Here is a 25,128-nt window from a genome sequence, read left to right as displayed (position 1 = left end):
ATGAACAGAATTTCATTTCATTTCTTATGCTGAGAAAGTCTAGAGACTATTAACCCTGAAATATATAATACTGTGATATTCTTACAAATAAGTAACCAAGTTTACATCCCATTGTTTTCTTTCCTTTGCAGGAACTCCTTAGCTATTATAAAAGAAGTAGAATGAATGTGATTAAGACAATTTTTAAAAAGTAATCAGTATCATTTACACTTCCATGTGTACTCTACGGCTTAGAGCAGACTTATGAGCCAAGTCTTACCCTCATCTGTTTTTGTAAATAAAGTTTCAGTGGAACACAGTAAACGTCCATTCATTTATATACTGACCTTGGTTGCTTGTGCACTACAACAGCGAGTTGGGGAGTTGCTAAAACACTGTATGGCCTTCAAAGTCCAAAATATTTACTATCTAGCTCTTTACAGAAAAAGTTTGCTGACCCTGGCTTAGAGTAATGATTATTCTTTTCCTAAATTGGTGATGTTCACTTTGACAATACCTCCACATTTTGCAGAACAGTAAAGCTCTATAGTAATTTCATAATTGCATAACCATCAACAGTGATTTCTAGCTCAAGATGGGCTGTGGCACAGAAAAGACAGGCTGTGGATTATATACAATTTCCTGGGTCCTGACTCTAATTCCACCCTTTATATTCAATTCAAGAAACAAATCACTGTGCAAGGAGAGAGTCATTTTGAAGTATTAACATTGAAGGATTATCATCACTAAACCATATTACTGAAGGAAATCATTCTAATTTATAAAAACAGTAAATTGTTGCAAAATTCCAAGCCCTAACAATCATCGATAACAAATTACTATAACACACTTAGAATTGTTTACAATGCCTCAGGGGGCTGAACACTGTGTTTGAGAATCACTGATTTAAAGTTGGTGATTTTAAAGAAACAAATAAAATTGATGCTCTGAATATTTCTTTATTTAATTCATCTTTTCAACAACTGAGTGAGTACTTAGGGTGGGCAAGTTCTGTGCTAAGGATTCTGGAGTGCAAAATGACTGAAGACACTGCGTGTGACCTGGGCTCTCAAGGAGCATACACTTTAGGAGGACGGGAAATAATACAGACAGATCATTGCTAGTTTGAGGGAAATGAAGAGGAAGTAATATCTGGGAGACCTTCAGGAAGTAGCATTTGAACAGGGCCTTGAGAGAGGGATAGAATTTAAACTGGCACTGGTGGGAGACCACATGGGGGGAGGAAATCTAGAGGGACTGGTGAGTCACAGAGACATATTAACATACTTTACCCAAGCTCACAAAATATCAGGATTATGATTAGAACCAGGTATTGTACAATGAAGCATTTTTCAAAAGCCATTCAAAGTATAGTGAGTGGCTACTTTACAAGAAGGAAATAATAAAGCATGAAAGTGTTACTGTTTAATTTTTAAACATTTTACTTAGATAAGAGAGGAAGGTTGTTATATAAACTATGCTAGGAAAGGGAATCTACACTGAAAAAGGAATCTTGGTATCAGGCCAGACCAAAACCAACCACCCTTGCTGTCAGGAGGCAAAAAAGGATCTAAATATTTAGGGGTAAACTGGAGACTACCTTTAGCTTACAGTAATGAAAATGCCACCAATAAAACCACTCTGAAAACTCAGGGCCACTCTAATTCTCTGTAAGTTGGCTTACTCTCCAGTTGGGGAAGTCTTAGTGCAGTCGTTTGCATTTACTTGGGTACTTGATTTTATTAAGAAATGATATGAGACCTAAGTTATATTCATTAACTCCTTGTGTTTAGATAATACCAATCCTTTTCCCTCCAACTTCTAAGTAAATTCTATTTTAATATCTTAAATGGTATAAATCGTTTAACTCTAAAAATAAAAATGGGGCAGATGAAGGCAGGTATTGTGTTGTGGCTTAATTCTGTGTAGCTCAAAATAGACACTGCAGTGTGAAGACCTCCAGCATTCATCTCGAAAGGAAGGTGTTTCAGCGTATTGGTTACTATTATTCTGCATTGAATTCTACTTAGTGAAACACTGGGCGATATGTTAAAGTGGTCAACCACAACTTAGTTGGTCATAAATAAGTGGGTGCTGAAGGTTTCCCAGTATGCACTTGATCACTAATACACATAGGATGAGGGAAATGTGCAGTTATGATGGCATGTGCCATATATTATACAATCACAATAATCTGGCCACATTTCCACACTTGCAGATACACAGAAATATTCCTTACTTCCGAAATGGAGGCACAGAATTATGGAGGAGAAGCCATACTCAGCAATGCTGCTGGTGTCCTTTGTGTGAACATACCTGTTCATCAGTGATTTCTGGGATCCAGATGGTCAGACCAGTTTCTAAGCACTTCTGAATATACTGAAAAGTGTGCCTACCTTACCTCCCATGACAGCTTGCTATAAATCCTCTCTTGAGCTAAGTTAATCCATAGGAAGTCCCCTCACAAAGGCTTGAACTTCCCTATTTCATGAGTTTGCTTACACTAAGTGAGGCTGAGTCAAAGGGAAGCCATAAGCCACACACGCCTCGGGCCCAGCTTTACCACTCAGTAACTGCATGGCCTTCGTAAGCTGGTTAACCTCTTCTCTCATTAAGCTTATATATCAAAGGGTAATAGTAAGAAAACAATAAATTGCATCTCACAGGGTTTCTGTGAGGACAAAGTAAGTTCAAACATGGAAAGAGCTTAGAACTTTGTCTTAGAAACAGTAAGTATGTGATAAATGTTGTGATTGTTACTGTTGTCATTATTGTCAACCTAGCTGGACTTCTTGTCCCTCCTCTCTGTTAACTGAAATCGTCTCCTCAGGCCTCAGCCATGTACCCATCATGATCCCTTCTTCCCCTGATCTGAACCCAGGTCACCTAGCAATCAGCTGGCACTATTATGTCAGTGTCAGTGTCATGGGTACAGGAGAAGTTTTCTCATCTAGACTAGAAACTTCTTTAGGACAGGCCTTCCAAGTGTATGTCTGCTTTGCATACAGAATGGATCTAATAAAATTGTTGGTTAATGGTTGTAGAAGCCAGGCAGGGGTGACTAGATGTGAATGTGAATGGTTCCACTTTCAAACAACATTCTAGCAATTAGCAAGGTAGTTATTAGTGGTAATAGTAACGACTGAAATGTGCAATTGCTATATGTTTGATGTTAAGCATTTGAAATGGAAAATAATACCAGGAAGAAACTCGAGTGGGGATGAGAGTAAGAGGGCAGAGGTACTCATCGTAGATCTGCTACTAACCAGTTCACAGAGGTTAAACCATTTGCTCGTTCCAAATCTCCAAAGTAACTGGCCAGAATCAATGATCAGCAGACAGACCCTGTTGGTCGCTCCAATTAAGAGCCTTTGAGTTCACTGAACCTGCAGTTTAGGTCCTGGGCAGGTAGCCTTCCCCCATTACAGAGGCATCAGATCAACCCTGCAAATCCCATAGCCTTTCCCAGTGATGGTTTTAGGAACAGGAATGGGCGCAGTTCCAGCCTGTGAGACCTAAGGGGAAGTTTGCTGTGGGGCTTCTGTAAAACAATTTCTTCCTGATGAAAAGAGATATGTATACATGAGGAAAAATACCCACCTGGCCTCCTGTCTGTAAGGAAATGGTGACTGATAACTGCTGTGAAACCTTGAAACCATGGCGAGAAAGGCAAGAACGGTGGCCTGTCCTGGGCCCCAGTACATTTACCCGCTGAATTAACCAGCACTCTTGGGGAATAATAACTCCCCTTTTGTTCGAGCTATTTTAGTTCTGTTACTTGTGCCTGAGAAGCTCCTGATTATGAACATGGTAAGAACCCAGGAGCCATATGATTGAGGCATATTGTTCAGCCATGGGAAATCTGACACACAGAAAATCTTCGATGAGTCACAAAAGCTCCATGTGGGGCATTCTGACATTAAAAGCTGCACTGGCTGGGCTCCGAGACCTCACAGGACACCACCTATGCTTCTATGGAACCAACATTTTTATTAATCTCACCTTGACATGTTTGTTTCTTTTTGTAAACTGAGGTTGACATATACATAACTAGAGATTTTAGGCCAACAGGAAAAAGTACCTCCCTGATTTCAAAACAGATGGACATTCTCTATTTGCCTTAAAGAGGTTTTCTAAACCTTCATTCAGTGGGATTATTTTAATAAGCTCATTTTAGCATAATGTTACTATTGATTCTTTCCAAAAATTCCCTCTATTTCTTTTTTTTATGATTTCCTAGTTTGTGTATCATGTTTCTACAACTAAACATTCTACTATGCTGGTGGTGTCATGGAAGGCAGGACACCCCACCATGTTTGGTAGTTTAGCGGGATGACTCATAGTGACACTGACTGTACCAGCAACTCACATTCATCCTGAGCTTAGGACAAAGTGGAACTATTCTAGGTTCTCTATGTGTTTTAATTCTCACCAGAGCCTTGGAAGAAGGGGTAGGTACTATCATTATTCCCATATTATAAATGAGAAACGGAGACAAAGAAAGGGTAAATACTTGCCCAGGTTAACCAATGCTCAATACATATGAAATCATCATTCGGCCTTCATAGTCCCCTGACACCTCAGGCCATAGGGTAACATTTCCTGAATGGCTGCTGTTGGTAGGTCAGCAGCTTTAATCATGATGAAACTAGTAAGTACAATAGATTCTCAAATCCTGATTTTCTCCACAATACTGTCTGTAGCTGGGGCACACAGGATTGTCTGGGTTCCAAAAGGCCAGTGTTCCATTCCAATGTATGCATTCCAAAGGTATGTGGCACAGTGTTGCCTGATTCCCTAGTCTGTTAACATCAGGGACTAGACGGGGAGAGAGAGGGTGTATATATAGGCAGGCAGCATATGGGCAGGTGGGCGAGGGGCTAGGAGATAGGTATACAAAAGAAAATTGGCCTCTCCTACTTAGTAGTCACCATCTGCTTATTGGCGCGCAAGTCCCAGAGAAGCAGAAGAGACAAGGTGTGACCCAAGAAGCTTTGTCTGAAGTTTGTGCAGAGTAACAGAGGAGGCAATATAAAGGCAGCACCGTTTTCAAGGAGCCATCACTACTTCTCACTTAAAAGCAGAGCTGGCCAAGCTCGGGTAACTATTTTTCTGGGCTTCTCTTATATTCCAAGGCAAATGTAAGCATGGAGGGCTGGAACGGCCTTTGGAGGTCATCTTGTCCAAGCACATGTGGTGGTTGCAGACAGAAGCAAACCAAGGCCTGGAGAAGGTCAGCGGCACGTTCCAGCTCCCGTCACCTACAGAGCACCCAGTTCTCACTGCTTCCCTGCCATGGGGAGTGGGTGGGCAGAGTGCTCTCTGCCCTGAAGTAGAAGCAAGCTTTGGATTGGGCAGGGATTGGGTTTGAGCTCCTCGACATAAGATCAGTGGGGTTTGAACATGTTCTCCAACAAGAACCCAAGTCCAGTGGTTCCAACCAGCTGCTGAACTGAACAAACCTGTCTTGGGTCTTGTCCGACTTCTGCTGGGAGACTGTCCAAGAATGGGCAGGGCGAGGGCCAGGCTAAAGACCTTGTTGCTCAGTGGAGGCACAGAGGTGGTGGCATCCGCTATGGGTCCCACAGCACTCAGTCAGCCTGACAGCTCAACCCGGCCTGAGCAGACAGTATCGGAAATGGGCAAAAGTGGGGACGTGGCAAGGCCTCCTCTGGTCAGATTGCTCACAGCCTTTGAGCCCTGGCCTAGCCCCAGACCGTCCACCCTGCGCCAGGCCCCACACTAATGCGGGCCTCAAGCAGCAGCCTTGCACAGCCGAGATCTCCTGGCACTGCATCCAAGTCAGTCCTGCCTACAGCTGTCGGCAGTATGGTGTGTTTGATGCCGCGTGGATGGCAGCGATTCAGGCATGCTGGGGGCAGTGTTCTTGGGCATGGGGAAGGGGAATCCCCTTGGGGGCTGGAGGTGGTGGGCCATGCTGCCAGCAAGGATGGCTCATTCCCATCTAAACACCATCAAAAGCCTGCCAGGGTGTTTTTCCTGATACCTGGCAGTTGAATGGCCTCTGACATTTGACTCAAGACCATCCAGGTAACCTATTAAGTCAGATGCACTCTTGAGGGTTGACCTTAGTGATAGGATGGCAAGCTCACTGCTGCTCTAAATAATAAAAATTCTTCCTGACATTATTTAGGCAGAGAGGGAAATGGCTCTGGTGAAACCCTGTGGCCTTGGCCTTCACCTCACTGCTGAGGGCTGCTGATACAAAGGCTGGTATTTGCCTGCAATCTTTCCCTGGGAAGTAATTAGTTTCCATTTAGAGGGATGACAAATTGATCGGGCAGGAGTCGCACTGCGCTCTGAATTGAAGCTAAACTGTGATGGCTGTGGCTCTGGCAAGTCAGGTTTGTAGGTCTGTCGATGCATTTTACAGTTTCAAAATTCAATCACCCAACAGCAGGAGAGGAAAGACACCACTCTGAAAAGAGAACCAAAGCCTGCATTTCCTTCTGCAAGTTCATTATCGCCTCGCTAAAGCATGACAGTGGTGTGAAATGGGTTAGACGCAAGGATGCCTCTGTTAACGGCCAAAGAAAAAAAAGTCGCACATCATTAGGAATGGAATAAACGACACTGAGGCACAGAGCAGAAATGATTTGATTAGTAATTTCCAGTTTTGAAAAGACCTGGAAAAGTACCAAATGACTATACAGAAGGTGTGATGGAGTTCTTAATTGCTATAACTGCTCTGGGAGACTTGATGATTTGTGACATAGAATACAGCACACTACGCTAACGCTAATAACCGTTAATTAAATGCAGCAATGATATACTCTCAAAATGCACATATGAGTTACCATAATTTCTAGATTAAAAGCTGCACTGTCAGAAGCCAAAGGCAAAGAAAGGTGGAGGGAGCAAGAGACACCTCTCTTGCCTTCATGAGCAGGCCCCACGGTCGACTCAGAACAGAGCGGCCAGCAAACACTTTGGGAAAAAAACACACTTAGCTGGAAAATGTGAAACGGTTCCTGAATGAAGCTGGCCCTCTGGAGGGAGAGTTAATAATTCCGAAAGGCTGTTGCTGCACCAGACCATCTGGCAGTGTGCGGAGAGTTCAGTGGCTGGTGCAGCTTCCGGGTGGATCTGCCTCGCCCCCTGACACTTCCCACTTGAACTGCTGTCATACCAGGTCCACGCTGTTTGGAGGGAAAGGGGCAAGACAGGGACCTGGCGGGACCTGGTGGCTCTGCAGAGTTTTAGGCGTGCTCCTTTTCACACCCAGCCACCGAAGAATGAGGGGAGATGAGGAGGACTGGTTTTGGCAGGTAGGGGTGATTCACAGGAAAGCTTGATTTGAATAGAATATAAAAGAAGTGAATTAATCTCCCTTTGGGTGAAGAATGCTTCTAAGCCTGAAGGAAGGAAGATGAGGATAATGCTACTCCTTCCAACTCGGTTACCTTGGGAATGGCACACAGAGGAGGCTGGGACAAACAGACCCAGAGGCAGTTCACTCCATTTTCAGTCATGGCCTTGACTTTAGTTTTTACTAAAGCCAGGAGCATTTAGGAAACACAACACCAACCTCTCGGAGAGGTCAGTGGGCAAGAAAAATACTTTTTGCCCTTCACTCAACCATGTCTACTGCACCCTCCCTGGAATATAGGATCGAGTCAGGTGAGGAACATAGATGAGGGAGGTTTGTCATAAGGTGACATGACACCTTTTGGAAATGTCCCTGGAATGAGGAGGAAGATGGTAGAGTTAAATGGAAGAACTGGGGAAAGTTAAATGGAGGTGGCAGCAATTGAAGTAAATCTTGAAGAAGTTACAGGGTCTGGACCTGTGGAAAGTGAAGGGAGGGGCACTGGTGTGGGGGTGCAGAGGAGAAGGACACAGTAGCTGCCTGGGTGGGACAAGGGGAAGGCAGCAGAGGGACTTGAGAGAAGTCAGGTTGGCCTGGCTGTGAAGTGGATGAGGGGAAGGGTGAGTAGTAGACAGTTCCCAAAGCACCTAGAATGACAGACATGGCTACCCTTTATTCTGTAAGGGGGGGTGATATAATCAGGACAGTGTTTCAGGATGATTGACTAAAAGAATCTTCATTTCCCTCTGTTTGAAACTCTCTCCTTCAGGTGTACACAGAAAGCTTTCCCCAACTACGCCTCATCAGTTGTTTTCTTAGCATCTACCACTCCTGCCATCATATTATACATTACTTTATTCACTGTCTGCCTCCCCCCGACCTTTCCCATGAGTGACTTTGTTCTGTCCACTGATGAATTCCAGCACTTGGACCAATGCCTGGCGCTGGTGTTCAGTAACTGATTGCAGAGCAAGCCAGTGGATGGATGAGTGATGAACTGAAGCAGTGGTTCTCAAAGTGGTTCTCATATCCAGCCGCCCGGACCAGCTGCTTCAGCATCACCTGGGGACTGGTTAGGAAGGCGGACTCCGAGGCTGTCCTCTGGAGTTACTGACCCAGAAACTCGGGTGCTCCCCAGTGATCTGCGCTTTAATAAGCTCTCCAGATGATTCTGAGGCACACTTAAATTTGAGAACCACTGAACTAGAAGACAGCAAACACAGGGAGACCAGTGAGGAAGTTACAGCAGAGGGTCTATATAGTCATAGAAGGGAAGGGACTGACTGGCCAATATTGTGAGAGGTAAAATACATAGCATTTGGTAAAAGAAGAGTCTGGGGAAGATTTGTTGGTTTCTGCTTTGGTATTTGGCTGAATTAGAGTATGAGAACTCAGGAGCAGGGACCAGTTTGAGCAGGACTGGGGAAAGTGAGCGATCAGAGATGATAAATTCAATTATTACTTGATAATAAAATTACTTCCTTGGATTTCAAAGGCAGTCTAGAAAACTTCCCAGGATCCCATTTTAGCATACTGGTGGTGCCATTTAAAAACCAGAGAGAATCAGCAGAGGACACACAGACTGAGGGGAAGACAAGTTCACCTGGGCATACTTTTAATCTTTGGTGTTGGCGGCACACTGGTGGTGATGGTGGAGAGACATCTTGCGGGCTGTAGGACAGGCGGATCTGAAGCTTGAGGGAGACATCCAGGATAAAGTACCATCATCATCCCGAAAGTGGCCGTGAGAACCATGGGTATGAGTAAGACCTCTCAGGGTAAGTGAGGATAAAATCTTGGATAATTTGGAGGGCAAATGTCAGCAAAGGAGATCTGAGATCTGGGAGTTGAAGACAAGGAGAGAAGAATGTCACAAGCCAAAAAAAAAAGAAAAATCAGAAGGGTAGTTGTAAAATTTTGAATGCCCTTCAGGGAGGTCTGATGAGTGCAGGAAACCGTCTGTTGGACCAGGCAAGTGGAGGTCACTGACAACCCTGGGGGGGACAGGTCAGGGCCAGCACAGGACTGCCCCAGGCCAGCCACAGGGAACGGACCAGAGATGGGCAAAGAGACAGGGCCAGAGGGGAAGATATAGGGGTGGTGGGGACATGACTTTTTCAGTTAGTGGGAGACAGAGCTTAGGGAGAGAGGGGAAATCCTATGGAGGGAAGATGGGGCGGATATGCACTGACTGGGGTCTGGCCAGAGGAGTGGCACCTCTTCCAATGAGCGTGGAGGGAAGCACTGCCATCAGTATGGACACAGGCAAGCAGGCCAGCCAGGTGGAGGTTTCAATGGGCCACATAACACAGTTTTGCTCCCAAGAACTCAAATCTGATAGAGGCCACAGACGGAGATAAATTCAAGATAAACTCTGGTGAATGGCACAAAGTTTTATAGGATGAATTAAAGACCTACAAGTGAAAAATAAAACTATAAAGCTCATAAAAGAAAATTTAGAGTGACATCTGTGGACTAGGGACAGAGAAAGACTTCTTAAGCCAGATCTCCCAGAATGTGAAACACCAAACAAATATGTCTATTTCACTACAGAAAAAAATTTAAGGATATTTTAATAAAGGGTACTACAGGTTTAATAGATACAGATGAGAAGAAGATACAAAAAACTGCAAAAGAACAAGTCAGAAACTCAGAAAAATGGTCAACTCACCACACTTTACATGTCAAATGGCAAAAACTAGAAAGGTGGATAACATCAAGTATTGGCGAGGACATCTGGAGATGAGAACACTCACATTTTGCAGGTGGATGATAAGAGTCACAATAATTCTAAAAAGCACTCTTCAATATTTACTGAAATTAATTTTGTATATGCTTTATGACCCAGTAATATCTCTTGGGCTATATCTCAGAGAAATTACTGCAGAGTTCCATAAATGGACACGTTCTAAAGATGGTTATGGTGGTAGTATTCATCTGGGGGAGCTACTGAAGGCAACCCTAGAGATCCTTTACTAGGGGAATTTGTTCTTTAGAATTCTTGGCAGCACTGAGAAGCAACAAGCTATATGTGCATCCAGCAGCATGGATATTAAAAATGCAGTGTGGAGTGAAAGAAACAGAGCCAAGATTTATAGCACATTACCACATACGTGAGCTGAACACACTCAGAGTAACTCAACCTAATCGACAAAGTTACATATCCAGCACACTAGGCTAAAGTCCGGGAGTGGGAGAGAGCTTTATATAGATTCAGGACACAGCACACTCTGAGTGGAAGAGTAGGATTAATTCAATTATCTGGCCGGAAAGCTCATATTTATATTTATTAATGAACTCTTGAAACATTTATGGGAGAGATGCATTTCAAGCAGGGGTCTAGTAAGTCTTCTTCAGATGGTGGGATTCATGTTGCATCTTGAAAGTTGGGATTGGACTTTAATCCACGTGGAAAACAGAGCATTCTGAGGCAGGGCAGTGGCCTGAATGGAGATGCGAGAGCTATGCTGGAAGCACCTAATGTGGATTAGTGGGGCTGCAGCCAGGACCAAAGGAAGGTGGGACAGAAATGACACGAGGGGGACAGAGAAGTCAATCATGGATAGGGTGACTGGGTGGTAGGCCTGGGAGCCATGTGCTGCCCCATGGAAGGGGGAGGAGAGGAACCCAGAAGGCTGAGAGGCCAGACAGGAAGCTCCTGCAGGGTATGGGCAGGAAATGAAAACAACTCGGGCCCCAGCCATGGGGGCTGAGCTTGTGGGCCTGCCTCATGGCCTCTACAAAATTTCAAGGTAGCAGTGCTGCAGCCCACATCAAAGTTTAAGGATGACTTTCTACAAAAACAAACTGTCATTGTGGCTGTGGAAAAGTGTTTTACTGTTTGAGGCCCACACTTCTATCCAAGGGAATCAAGCCTTCTTTCAATCCCCACCCACAGCCACCACTGGTATCAGTGAAAGCCTCTCAGTCTCAATTGGTCTGTCTGTCTACACACACACACACACACACACACACACACACACACACACACACACGCATGCATGCACACACACTTCTGTATTAATCAGAGAAGCAATGTTTCACTCTGGTGCATCTTGGGATTTCTCTGTCCACTTCCAATTTCCATTAGGCAAGCATGTCGGTCCCCCACCTTATGTAAAGATTTTTTTTTTTTTTTTCCTGTGTGCTGTGTGTTTATTTTCTAGAGGTTGGTTCAGCTCACTCTCAATGATTCAAGTGTTGGGGCTCTAACTTTTTCCCTTGAGAGAATTACAACTGCTAGGAAAAATTTCCTGTTTTATCCTAACCTGTCTTCCTACCATCCAGGCCACCATCAACCATTTATTTTTCTTACAAGAACCAAGAAAAATGTTTTAAAATATTTTTCTAAAGAAATGAATGTCGTGAGAAATTTTATCCATGTACTATTTACATCACACCTCCTGGGGAATGGGACCACAATACCCCCTTAGCCACGAAAACGCATCCCAGGAGATTAAATCTATTCCAAGTTAGAGTATAAACATCTTTTTAATTTCTTTTTTCCTTGACAGCCTTAATCCATCTAGAAAGGCTCATTCATCATTACCAAAGAGAACATACATTATGATGTTTTCAAGTTTTGCCTCTAAAACACAAGAAAACCAATCAGAAGAGCACCAGGGAAATTCTGAAACCTCTGCTGAATGCAATCACACCAACACTACTTCACTTAGCATTGAAGCCCCACCGGAAACCCAGTGGCAGAGTTTCTTCCCCTCCCCTTCCTGTTTCCAATAGGGAAACTGAGGCAAGTAAACGTAAGGCCATAATTAGGGCTGCTAAGATTGGCCTAATGGCCTGCATGCAGAGTCCACCTGGGGATGATCGATTCCATATTTCTCTTCAAGCTGGTCTTGGAAAGGAAAAAAAGGTTTAAATTCTTCTGGGGTCAGCTCATTTGCTCCAAACTCAAAAGCAATTATGCAGTTCCTTATCCAAGAAGATGATATTTCTTTTGGTGTGATCTGAAAAACAGATTTTTTATTTCCTTTCCTCTAGTGAGAGGACCATAAAAGACACAAGAACTCTGGTGTGGTGGTGGCAGTGGCGGCGGGGAGCAGTGGTTGGGGGAGATGCATGAAAAATTATACTTTGACATATATTATGCGCTTAATCTTTTGTGGCAACTTTTTTACATTTGTAAGAGTTATGGATTTTAAAAGTCAGGGCTAAGATGGCTTAATGAGCATTCACCCCCCTGGAAGTAGAAGTAGGGCTGATGTGTGTTAGTCAGCTGTTAGCTTTATTGCCTCTCTTCTGTACTAAAAGTGACAAGTTGAACACATTATAGAGAGCTCAGATGTGTTATGCAGATGAAGCCTGCAGCAATATCTGCCTGCTCTCTATTATTTATGATGTCTATATAATACAATGGACTGAGATTTAAGCCATTGTGATGCAGTTTGTTTTCCAGGGTGCTAAAGTACAGCACATTTTACAGAGAATTGCATCTCTGTTACATATTAATCAAATCCATCTTACATGCAGCTCTTACACTGTAAACTAAAGGGAAAAAAAGATTAAAGCGCTTGGCTTTTCCTCAGCTGTCAAGGACCGGCAATAAAATAATAATAAGGGCTTCTAAATAATGTGTGTGTGACAGGCCTGCGCTCGCTTGCACAGTCCTTTATGGAGGTTAACTACAAAATAAGTTCCAGTGAGTGATCGGGAACAGGCATGTGTGTAATACTGTAATGCCAACAGTGGCATAATTCTTGAAAAGTTCATTTGCAGAAAATTCTCTGACTTGATGAGGCAGAGTTTGGCCTCTTGAATCATTCTGCCATGGTGTGTGGCGTCTGCTAAGTTGTTCTGAAGTTTATAGTCCTAGCACTTTTGAACTTGCTTCAGCTGCAGTCCATTAAAAATGGAAAGCTCCACTCCCCAGTACCTGGGCAGGGGTTTACTGTTCGGGAAGCCATGGGAAAATGGTTTTATGATGGCATGCACACAAAGGCTGCAGACTCCGTGGCTTGGGCAAGATTGGGAGGATTGCTTTGTTTCCTACCACGAAGGTAATGACGGCTCATCTTTGCTTGGGGTTTGGGAGGAAGATGGAGAATCTTGGTAATGGAAGCCTGGCTCTCTGGACATTCTCAAGGTGGCTCCCCCAAACCCTTCATCCAGGAAAGCAACACACAAAAACTCTTGAGACTTCCCTGCCTTTGCCTTGAATTGCACAGACCCTTGGAAAAAGAATGTGGGTTACAAGCATCATAGCTGCTTCTCGTTCTTCCCCTTAGGAATGGAAAATGCCTGCATGCCAACCTGGGCCAGACTCACTTTTCAGTTTAAGGTAATTTCTAAAGAAAGGAAGGAGGGAAATTGCACTTGGAAGCACTCGGTCTGCCAGTGAGTTAACAAAGAGCCTGAATTTGCTCCTTTGTCGTTATCACTAGATACAACACAATGGCTTCAGAATCTGCATTTCTATCCAAAAGCTCAAAGTACAAAATTTGCATTATTATCCCCCTGCCCACCATCTATGTAAACCAACCCCCAAAATATTCCTACTTAGGGAAATCACTTAGCCTCCCTGGGGTCTGCTTCTTTCCCTCTAAATGTGGGGAGAACAATGCCTACCTCTTCCTGCCTCCTAAGGCTTCACAAGGAGGAGTTCCGGAATTAAGAATAACACTATATCCTCCCCATTTCCCATATTCTTTAACTTATCTAAAACGAACAGCTATTATCTGAATTACAAAAATTTCAGGGAATGCTACTTTCAAAATATTTAATTCAATTCACAAATCTTATAAGCATTTATTGAGTGTCCATAGTTTGCTAAAGCTCTGTATCATTTATTTAGATCTTCTATCTCTCTGGTTCTCCAGCAACTATTCTGAGAAGTAAGGGTGGTGGTATGTATGCAGTGCTCAGTGGTTTTGAACTTTATCTGCATATTACAAATGTCTGGGCACTTTTAAGGATACATTTGGCCAAGGCCCACATTAAACCACTGGACTTTAGAAGATCAGGACTTTTGGAAGCTCTGCAGGTGATGGTCCAGCCAGGGTTGAGACCCTGCACAAAGCAAGATTGCTAGGGACACAGACTCCCAGGGAAACTTCAAAGCCACTATGGAATCAAGCAGGTTGGACTTAGATTCCTGTTCTGCCAAGTTATTCAAACGCTAAGCCTCAGCTTTCTCTTGCATAAAATCTGGATAGTAAGAGAAGCCACCTGACACAATACAGAGCAATCACTTACTGCTGTCTGGAAAATGGCAGGTGCTCAAAAATTATAGGCTATCATTTTTTTTGAACTTTCTGCAAATTGAAAAAAACGATACCACCTTATGTATGAGACACTGTAGGTTAGCAAAGTATTTCTGTAGGCATCAATTTTACCCTCCACCCCCCAAAAAAACATGGGATTTATGATTATTTCCATTTTATAGATGAGGAAACTGGCCCCAAAGAGTTCAGTGCTTTTCCAAGGTCCCCCAAGAGGTAAATGGAAGAGGAAGGCTGAACCCAGGTGTCCTGATGCCTACCACATCCACCTCAGATGGCCACTGGTATTAACCACATCACTAGTGGACGTGGGTTAAATTCATGACAGTCAACACAAATGTACGGCCTGTAGCAGTGGTTCTCAAAGCCCATCAGCATCACCTGGAGGGCAGGTCACTGGGCCCCCCTCCCAGAGTGTCTGATCCTGGATGTCTAGGGGAGGGCCTGAGAATTTGCATTTTTAACAAGTTCCTAGGTGATGTCCACACTTTGACAGCACTGCCTGGAGTTCGTGAAAGGAGGGGAAGCTACCATCTCACCCTCTGCCAGGCTATCTCCTCTTGTGAGGCCTCATCTCCTTGCCTTGACGGTGCTGCCTCCCAGCCTAGGCCATCTCTCACCATCTGGTCTCTTCCTGAGGAGTCTGTGTCTGAGGACCTGCGGGGCACAGCAGACCTATGTCTACTTGGCTGAATCGCGCTTTCCTCCAGGGAGCTGCCAATCCCCTGGCATGACCCTGCAGGAGCAGCCCCGTCTGCAGCCACTCCAGGGGCAAATATGCAAACGGAGGCAGTACGGCAGGACCAGCCTGCTTCCTGGATGGTGCCACTGGACCAGTTTGCTGAGAAGTGCCTGGGCACCGTGCGTTTCAGTTCCTGTTCACATGGCACAGCATCACCCACTCCTCAAAAGTTTCTCTTAAGGTTCTTCATGGGGCTAGAGTCACCGGAGAACATGCATAGGTCCTTCTGTCCTTGGGCATTTTAGGCAGGGAAACTAAAACCTGTCAGTCTGAACGAACACAAACCATCCTTCCAGAAGATTCTGAAACATGTCTCAGGCAGAGTCCTCTGAAAGAACCCAAAAGTGAAACGATTCTCTTCCCATCTCCCTCCTCCCCACCTCCACCACCTTGCCCTTCGCCTGTGAGCTCCCCACTCGGCCGGCCGCCCCTTCCACAGCAGGTCTTCCTTGTGCAGTGGGCTTCTCTTCCCTCCCCCACCTCCAGAAGGTGACCCCCTGCTGGCAGGAAGCTTTGGCCTGTTTTGTTCATTGACGGTTATGTCCAGAGCAAGAACAATTCTGGCACATAGCAGACACTTCATAACTATTTTCCCCCATATATTTTACCTTGAAAAATCCAAACCTTCAAGAAAATAGAAAGAATATAGTAAACACCCATCACCCTTCGCCTCAATTCAATAATTAACATTTTCCTCCATTTGCTTTAATCTGTGTGTACACATATATGTGTGTATTTCTTTTTGGTTAGCCATTTTAAAATTAAGGTAAGGAAGTATTTCCTAAGAATAAGAACACTATCACACTAAGAATTTTTTTATTCTAATGGGTTATTATTATTATTATTAAGGTATCATTGATATGCAATCTTACGAAGGTTTCACATGAACAACATTGTGCTTACTACATTTCCCCCTGTTATTAAGTCCCCACCACATACCCCATTATTGTCACTGTCCATTAGCATAGTAAGATGTTATAGAGTCACTAGTTTTCTCTGTACTATACTGCCTTTCCTGTGGCCCCCCTACATGATGTGTGCTAATCATAACACCCCTCAATCCCCTTCTCCCTCCCTCCTCACCCACCCTCCCCTATCCCTTCCCTTTGGTAGCTGTTAGTCCCTTCTTGGAACCTGTGAGCCTGCTACTGTTTTGTTCCTTCAGTTTTGCTTCATTGTTGCACTCCACAAATGAGTGAAATCATTTCCCACTTGCTTTCTCCACCTGGCTTATTTCACTGAGCCTAATACCCTCCAGCTCCATCCATGTTGTTGTAAATGGAAGGATTTGTTTTCTTCTTATGGCTGAATAGTATTCCACTGTGTATATGTACCACCTCTTCTTTATCCATTCATCTACTGATGGACACTTAGGTTGCTTCCGTATCTTGGCTATTGTAAATAGTGCTGCAATACATATAGGGGTATATATGTTTTTTTGAATCTGAGATCTTGTTTTCTTTGGGTAAACTGCTAGGAGTGGAATTGCTGGGTCAAATGGTATTTCTATTTTTAGTTTTATGAGGAACCTCCATATTGCTTTCTACAATGGTTGAACTAATTTATATTCTCACCAACAGTGTAGGAGGGTTCCCCTTTCTCCGCATTGTTGCCAACATATCGGATGTTCCTATTCTTTTGGATGTTGGCCATCCTAACTGGTGTGAGGTAATATCTCATGTGGTTTTAATTTACATTTCTCTGATAAGTAGCAATTACACCCAGAATTTTTAACTGATATGTTTTCTAATATACAGTCCAATTCAAATTCCCCATTGTCCCTAAAATAGCCTTTAAAATAATCTTTGAAAAATTTGAGACCTAGGCCCAATCAAAGATCAGATGTTACATTTGTCCCCATGTCTCTTTAGTTGTGTCTAATTTAGAGGAACTCAATCAATAGCCGGCAACTGAATGGACGGTGAGTGAGACAGGCTGTGATGGAGTCCCTGGGGCTCTGCCCACAGAGGGACTGGAGGTACTCTCACCCTGAATTTGCTCTATACCTCTCTCTTCTGCATGAAGTCCCTCAGCACACCCATACAGCGTAGGTTTTACTGCCCGCCCCTGACAAAGGTCCCTGGACTGCCGTTTTCTTGCCATCCATCCCATGGGGGAGAGATGCATGAGAAGTCCTGACCTCATGTGAGTTTTCATTCTCCAATACCGACTTTTCTATCTCCAGGTATAGGGCTTTCTCTGCTATTTGTGGTTCAAATTTTTTATACAAATCCAGAGGGTGAATGTGCAGCCTGGCTGGTGGCAGGGGCAGGGGACGCTCATTCCTTGAAGGAGGCGTGTTTTGGGTCACCAATAGGACCCTGAAATGGTCCTAGGTAGCCCACAGAAGGCTGTTTGTTCCGTAAAAGCCAACCATGGCTATTATGATGCTATTACTGGTGTGAGCCGTGGGATGCTCAAAGCACAGGAAAGCTGCTCTGGGACAGGGCAGGAGGAAGAACCCGAGAGAGACATAAAAAGGCAATCGGATTTAGAGTGCACTCTTAGGAGAGAGGGAGCGTGATGAATGGACCAGAGTGGGCAGAGGGAGGGGGAGGAGAACAAGCCAGACATGGGATGGGGCAGGAGGCATCGGAACCGAAGGCAGACAGGACTCAGTGTGAGGCAGACACACCTGAACACAGCAGCCCCAGGACAGTAGGGCCCCCCACCCCCACTGGGTGCCAGTGAGTGGGCGATGGCAAAGGGGTGTAATCAGAAACCAGCAGTGCTTCCCAAGATTCTCTTTGGTGAAATCTTGGCCTGTGGTTTTGGGCCGAGAGGAAACCCAAGCCCCACTGTCCCTTCCGGGGGCCTCCTTCTTGCCTTCCGGTGCTCTGGTGGGGCTCTGTGCTGGTGACTGCCTCAGCACCGTCCTGACAATGGATACTCTTGATTGCTTCCAAGTAGGACTACATGTTTTGAATCACGTTTACCCAGCAGCCCCCACCCCCCACTGCCTTCCCAGCCCACTATCATTGGAGCCTGGAGCTGGTTACATCCTCCACTGTGGACTGACCAACTAATTTCCTAGTCTCTTAGGGGCTCTAAATCCAGGCCCCTATGACCTGCCAGCAGGAGAGATGACCTCACATTTGTCCTGCTTATCACGGGTAATAACCATTAGGGACAATGGCAGGCACTCACACCTGCTGCCCACGAGGCCAGCAGATCGGGTCTCCACAGGAGGCCAGAGATGCAAATCTCCTTGTCCTCTCATCGCAGTGTTGCTCCCAGTCACCCTCCCACAAGGACACCACCAAATCGACTGACGCTGGAGAAGTAAGCCGAAGAGACAGAGCAGGCCCCACCCCTCCAAGCAAGTTAGCAAACACTGGTGCAGAGTTTACAAGATGTTGTCAAGCAGCAGTATTGATTCAAAGACATATTGCTGCTGACCCCCTTACCGTACCCCAGCTCTGTGTGTGAAGGCTGAGGCTCAGGATGTGGGACCAAGGGGTGCTGACTATTGTCAGCACAGCCACTGTTTCGTGAGAAGTGCATTTCTGTAGTGTGGGCATTTTTACGGCCACCTTCGTTGTCCCTGAAATGGTGCCATAAACATCTGGGACAGAACCTGTGGCACTGTGGCCAGCAGGGCACAGCATTCTCCGTCCTACATTCCAGCTGCAGAGCCACTCTCCTTGCCTACTCTATCCATGGCCAAGACACTCCCGAGGGTCTCTGAATCCTCCAATCTGACCCCCAGGAGCGTGTTCCTGCAGAGCAAGGCCCTGGCCTCCCCGCCAGCGTGCCCACAGGTCCTGGGCGACAGGCGCAGGGGCCGCCCCGCCCTTGCGTTCTTTCTGAGGCGAGCCAGCAGGCCGAGCAGCCAGCAGCAAGCCGGGCCCCAGCCCTGCTGTAAAGTATTAACTCATACTGAACACAGTTTGTCTCCGAGGACCCTCTTGGCCCCTTCGTCATCCTGTGCTGACATTTTAATCGTGCTTTTGTGGGAGCTGGCTGGCAGTTTGTCATCAGGAATGGCGCGGCGAGGGGCCAGAGCGGGTTGCTGGCTGTGGCTGCTGCTGAGGGAAGCAGCCCATTCTGACAGACTGAGCAATAATCTGAACTTACTGCGCCGAGCCTGTGGGACACCAGCCGGGCCGCTTTATCTTCTTCATTAAAGTGCGCTCAAAAAAAAAATCCATTTTCCTTTAAAGTCTCAGGAACAGATGGAGTAAAATTAATTGCGCCATTAAGTCCCGATAGACAATACCAGAGTGGTTTTCTTTCAACTGTGCATGTGTGTTACAAAGTGCTCTTCGTAAAAGGCAATTACTGCAACATTTGCCATAAAATAAAGGTTGCTTTAATGGGCAATAAACACAGGCTTCAAATTTTGTATGAAATGGGTCTCCAAAGGGCGCTGTTAGAGGCAGCTCAAAGGCACGACTGGCTTTAGTATTTCTGCTCGGGCTTCAGCTCAGCTAGTTCCGAGAACAATGATTCCCCACCCTTGGATATATTCTGATAGAATTATGTATGTGATGTTCACTCACTGCATGGGCTTCTCCAGCCAGATTTTTCTGGTCAGCAAACAGCAGGCAGCAGAGAGAGGGAGGGAGAGAGACGGGGAGCCAGAGAGAGGCAAGTTCACTACAGCATCCTCAGGGCAGTCTCTGGGTCTGAGGAAGGAGCCAGTTAAAGTGACAGCCCTGGTTCATAGGGGTTGGGAACACAATTTACTCATCTTCTGTCTCATAGGTCTGGTGAGGGTTTCTACTTGATTCCTGGAAGGAGAGCTCAGTGAGAAATCTATATTTATGTATATTTAGAGCCCTTTAGGACAGAGCTTTGGCAAAGGGGGAAATAGTCTTGTGCTTTACAACCGAGACGAAAATGATGATGAAGGTCTGTTGGCAGACTGATGAGCAGACACTCCTGCTGGAGCCCAGCTTCCCGCCCCTCTGAGGACAGTCGTATGACACTGTTTAAGTGAACCCAGAGAGCATGGTGGAATACCAATCTCTAACAGTACAAATGGATGAAGCTGTCTTTTCTGAGTCCCCTTGCCCCTTTTCTTTGAAAACCCCACATGTATATCTCCCCCCTTCATGAATCCCAGCTGCTCAGACGTGGTTGGATGGGGCAGGAATGCAAAAGAGAACAGAAACTCATTTCAATCCACTATATTTCTACATTTCAGTAATTACAAAGTTAGCATGACATATAAATGATCCATTAATTGAAGTATGGACTACAGCAACTCCAATATTTATGGTATAAATCCATATTTCATTAAACAAACCCAATAAGCAACTATATCAGGGAGAACGTGAGAACATTATTTAAGTATGAGATCAGGAGTTAAGAGGACAATTTTTTGTCCAAAATATAGACCTACAGCTTAAAACACAAACAAACAAAAGAACCCTTAGTAGACTTGGAATCGACAGAGTAATTGATAGTGATGAAAATTAACCTCAAGTAAACCCAGGGTCAGCTCAGACAGTTAGGAGCGTGCAGTGGCCCCAGGAGCCCCCAGCTACCATGACTGTTAGAGGTGCTGGCCTCTGCTCAGAAGGCTGAGGGGCAGTAAGGCCCACAGGGTGTGTTCTGCTTGGATGAGAGCAAGGCAGGCTTTTCAGCTGTGTTTTAAAAGGGGGTGATTTGCACTGACCTATCCATACTGTCGCCCAACCTCTGCTCTGCACTGGAGACACTCCTTCTCAAACGGCGGTGGAGTGATGTCTGTGGAAGCCCAGCAAACCCGACTGCCTCACGACACATTTGAAGCTGCCCCCAGAGCTCAGCACTCAGCAAAACTCACCCTTTGCAGCCTGCCCCAGCAGGTGCTTCCTTCCTTGCATCCAAACAGAATCACCACCTCCCCCCCAACACCTGCGCCCACTTCCTGTGTGCCCCTCAGTCACACACCATGGAAGATACCACCATGGACCCAGCTGCCCCGCTCAGGAATTGTCCCCAGACCCTTCCTTCTCCTTCATCCCTGCTCCCCATCCTGAAGATCACACGTCCTGCCTCTGCCTTCCCTCTGAGGTCTTAGCTCAGACCTTGGTCATCTCATTGGGATGTCACAGAACCTAACTTGGTCTCCCTGCTCCAATTTCACCTCCTCTAATGGCTTCTCAAGATTACTGACCAAACAGAATAAAAAAGGAGAGTTTTCACACCCTCCTTTTTGCCCAGGAAAGTTCTGGTTATTGGATTTATTTTGGGGGGTAGAATTATTAATAGTATACTATTTCATTCTCGAAGTGCCCTGGTTTGGGTGATAGGTTATAATCTCAGTTAGAACTCATGGCACTCCCCCTTCACTAACTCCTGTTAGTGTCAGGAAAGCTAAGATCCTTAAGCTTGAGACCCAGGTTTTGTGAGGCTCCAAACTTCTATAATTTGAGGGGGCTCAACTTAATGCAAGATAATTATAAAAATCTACCTTGAATATGCTTTACAAATTTAAAAAAAGGAACAAAAAACAACAAAACCCACCACATGGCCACGGAAAGACACTGCTAGGGCCCAGGCAGGGCTCAGGAGGAGCCTGTGGCAGGGAGGAGTCCCACAGCATCAGCTTCAATAGCCTCATGGTAAATATGCCCCAGCATGGAATACACGCAGCTGTCTGTGACCTGGTCCTCGCCTGCTTCTGCAGGCTCCCTAAGGGAGAGCCCCTTCAAACCCCCAGTGTTGTCCCCATCCCTGTGCTTAAGCCACAATAACCACATGTAGTTAGACCATTGTGGTACCCTCTCTCACCCTGTGCACCTGTGCATATGCTCTTCTTTTATCAGCCATGCAAAGGATGGGGAAAGAGTGTCTATCATCTCCTCCATGAAGCCTCTTCCGATGACGTGAGGGAGAAGTCAGTTCCCTTTGGTCGAGCTCTCCTGATGTTCTGACCACTTTTAACCCAGCTTTGACTGTACAACACTGAGTATACAATAGATACTAAATAAATGTCTAATGAATGAATAAGCAAATCTGAGATCAAAGCATCCTTTTTTTCCATTGCCATGTAGGATGCCTGCTAAGCCTAGACACTTAGGCTGGACACTGTATTTAGAAAGGGATGGGGAAGTGATAGGAGCTGGAGCCAATCCCATACCATAAATTCTAACTCTGCTCTCTCCGAACAAGAACAGTTAACAAACTAGAGCAAACTGTGAATGTTGGCAGGAATGGGAAAATGAGCCGGTAGTGATTCATACCTAAAGACTAGGTCAGTAGTTCTCAACCATGTTTGCACATTAAAAACTTTTAAAGTACTGAAAAATGTATTTCATTGCCTGGTACCTAGCCAGGGATTACTTTCTTCTGTGGTGGGATCCAGTAATCAGTACTTTTAAAAAAGCTTTCTAGATGAAATCTCCAGATGATTTTTGAGTTGGAACAATGACCTACCCAATCCCAGATTAATCTAAAAGTGTCACTTAAACTATTTTTCTCATATTTGGATATGGCCACAGTTACCAACCTCTCTGTAGCTCTGCCTGTACATGGTCTATTTCTGTTGTTTGCTCATGACCTATGAGCACCAGGTGTCAAATATCTGTGTAGAGGGACATGACCACTCGGCACGTCTCCACCATCTCACTGGTTCCGTCAATAAATGCTTCATGAGTGTTTGATACAAAGCACTGGAAATACACAAAAGTATGACTCAGATCTTATCCTCAAGAGGTTTACAGTATTGTAGGTCAAATCGCAATAAAAGTTGACAGGGAAAGAACATTCACAAGCCTGTAGCTAAGCAAGAACCATGTGAATGCTAGTGATAAGTGCTCTGTGTAGTGATGTCCCTTCGTGGCAGAGCTGTAACTGGCAAGTATGTGAATCCCAAGATGCTGGATTCATGGAGGAGACAGCAACTCCAACAGCTGTAAGTCAGGAAATAAATCTAAAGTCAATTTGGATGCTCATTCCTTCATTCCTTCAATTTATTGGAATAAATATGTACTAAACATTTATTATATGTAGCATGCAATGGTGGGTCCAGATATATACGGGTGCAGAAGACAGAGATGACTCCCGAGCCTCACAGGAGGCAGTAGAAAAGAGGCTTGATCTCATGCATTGATGTCTTCAGTTGCCACTGCGGTTAGTGCTGTAAGGGGAAAGTTTAGGGTCCTGAGATGTGAAAGATGCTTATCAGTCAAGGGCCGCAGAGATCTATGTCCTAAGAACATAGGAGGTAATGTGCAGAACTTCAGTAGTAAACCAAGCTGCTAACTTTGAAGTGGAGTGTCAAGAATAGCCTTGGAAGGAAGGTGGTGAGCAGAGGGGAGCTCAGGCTTAATCTCCCTGCTGGACAAAATTCTCTCTTGCTGGCAGAGAAATAACGTGTAGGGACTTACACAGTGCCATGGGAGATGGGGTTTAATGAATGTGGTGATGATAATGATGATAATTATTCAAATTCTCTCCTATTTCTATACCCTGAGGGGGCAGTGCTGCCTTTTGTGATCTCACTAAATTTAAGAGGTGACCCTCCTTCCTAAGTTTGTTCTGTGATGTCTTCCCACTCATAGTGCAGTATTTCTCTGCCTTTACATCACTCAAGTAAGCAGATGCCCAGTGGTATGCTGGACACTTGGGAGAGTATGAATGGGAACTGAGGTTTCTGGGAGGTCCCTGGGCCCTCCTGACATTGATGCCCAGCACCAGGAAGTGCAGCTTGCACAGGGAGTACCTTAAAACAGGAAATACCAAGTATGAGGAGCAGAGAATGAATATTTTGTATTCATTTGTTCATACTTCACTTATTTCAGAAAATAATTTAAGTAAAGCTAAACAGATACAGACAATAAAATTATTTAAAATGAAATAGAAAATCAAACATCCAATTAATGCAGAGAAAGCAAAAATATAACCATGGGGGCTAATGACATCAATATGATCAAGCACTGAATTTAATTCTGGTGCTTCTAGAAGATGGGGCAAAAGGGAAAGAATGGTTCATGTAACTTGCATTCCCCACAGTTCTCCTGGACAGACAAATGCCATCCTGAGTATTATGTAATGCCTCCACAAGTGGTCCACAGCTTCAGGAACGAATGCTTTTCACAGCACATGCTAGTTATCTCATATTAGTTTTTAAAATTATCAATAAACCCAAGGTATAAACATTAAAGTATGCTCTATCAAAGATAATTCAATTGTTGAAGACAAGCTAATGCCATTCCAGTATGTGCTAGGCTGGGATCTACCTTGATAAAAGGAGAGAGTGGTGATGACCCAGGGTGGGGAGTGGATCCCTTGGCTGATCTTCAGTGAACATCCCTTCCTTTCCTGACTTCAGGGAAGAGCTGGGGCACAGCAGTACTGGAACACTGAGGCACAGGGCATCCCTGCCAGTGCTCAAAGGCCACCCTCATGGCTTGGATGGCCCGGGTGGCTGACATTCAGATCAGAGACAAAGCTGAGAGGCTTAACCAGCCTTCCAGCTAGACTGAAGGCCACCCTTCTCCATACAGCGGTAAGTCACTGGAGTACCTTCTGCAAAGCCAAGATGTCCCCACGTGTAGTTTACATTCTGAATTTTTTGTACTAAAAGTATAAAAATGTGCATTTATTTCACACCTACAATTCATCTCAGGTCTGACCAGTCACATTTCAAGTGCTCAGTAGCCACGCGTGTACTGGCCAGCGCAGGTCCAACAGCTCCTGCTTCTGAAGACTGAGCACTTTGAGCGCTGCTGGGCACGTGCAGGCTCGAGGGATGTGAAGGCGGAGAAAGGCTGAACAATGAGTGGGAAGACATTGCAGGCAAACTGAGGAGGGAGGGTCAGATTTAACCTCTCAGATTTAATGAGATGACAAAATTTAGTCAGATCCCTCAGGATGTCCTTCCTTATTAACTCTCTGACCCTTCA

The 25,128-nt window shown here is 45.0% G+C and overlaps 2 protein-coding genes across 5 annotated transcripts in view; both read right to left on the bottom strand.

Moving 5' to 3' along the window:
* The window catches only part of LOC140843685 (uncharacterized), a 45,842-nt gene extending 39,926 nt beyond the window's left edge, over positions 1-5,916 (bottom strand). Inside the window, exons 1-2 of the mRNA XM_073214136.1 lie at positions 5,796-5,916; positions 5,442-5,552 (exon numbers count right to left, since the gene is read on the bottom strand). Of these exons, the coding sequence (XP_073070237.1) occupies positions 5,442-5,552; positions 5,796-5,916 (232 nt within the window). The remainder of the gene's footprint in view (positions 1-5,441; positions 5,553-5,795) is intronic.
* The window catches only part of AUTS2 (activator of transcription and developmental regulator AUTS2), a 1,201,476-nt gene that overhangs the window by 120,270 nt on the left and 1,056,078 nt on the right, over positions 1-25,128 (bottom strand). The gene's annotated exons all lie outside the window — the stretch shown is intronic.

This window comes from Manis javanica, chromosome 10, assembly GCF_040802235.1.
Source record: "Manis javanica isolate MJ-LG chromosome 10, MJ_LKY, whole genome shotgun sequence".
Classification (NCBI taxonomy): Eukaryota; Metazoa; Chordata; class Mammalia; order Pholidota; family Manidae; genus Manis; species Manis javanica.
The sequence above is the reverse complement of the archived record's forward strand: the minus strand, read 5'-3'. Positions and strand labels throughout refer to the sequence as shown.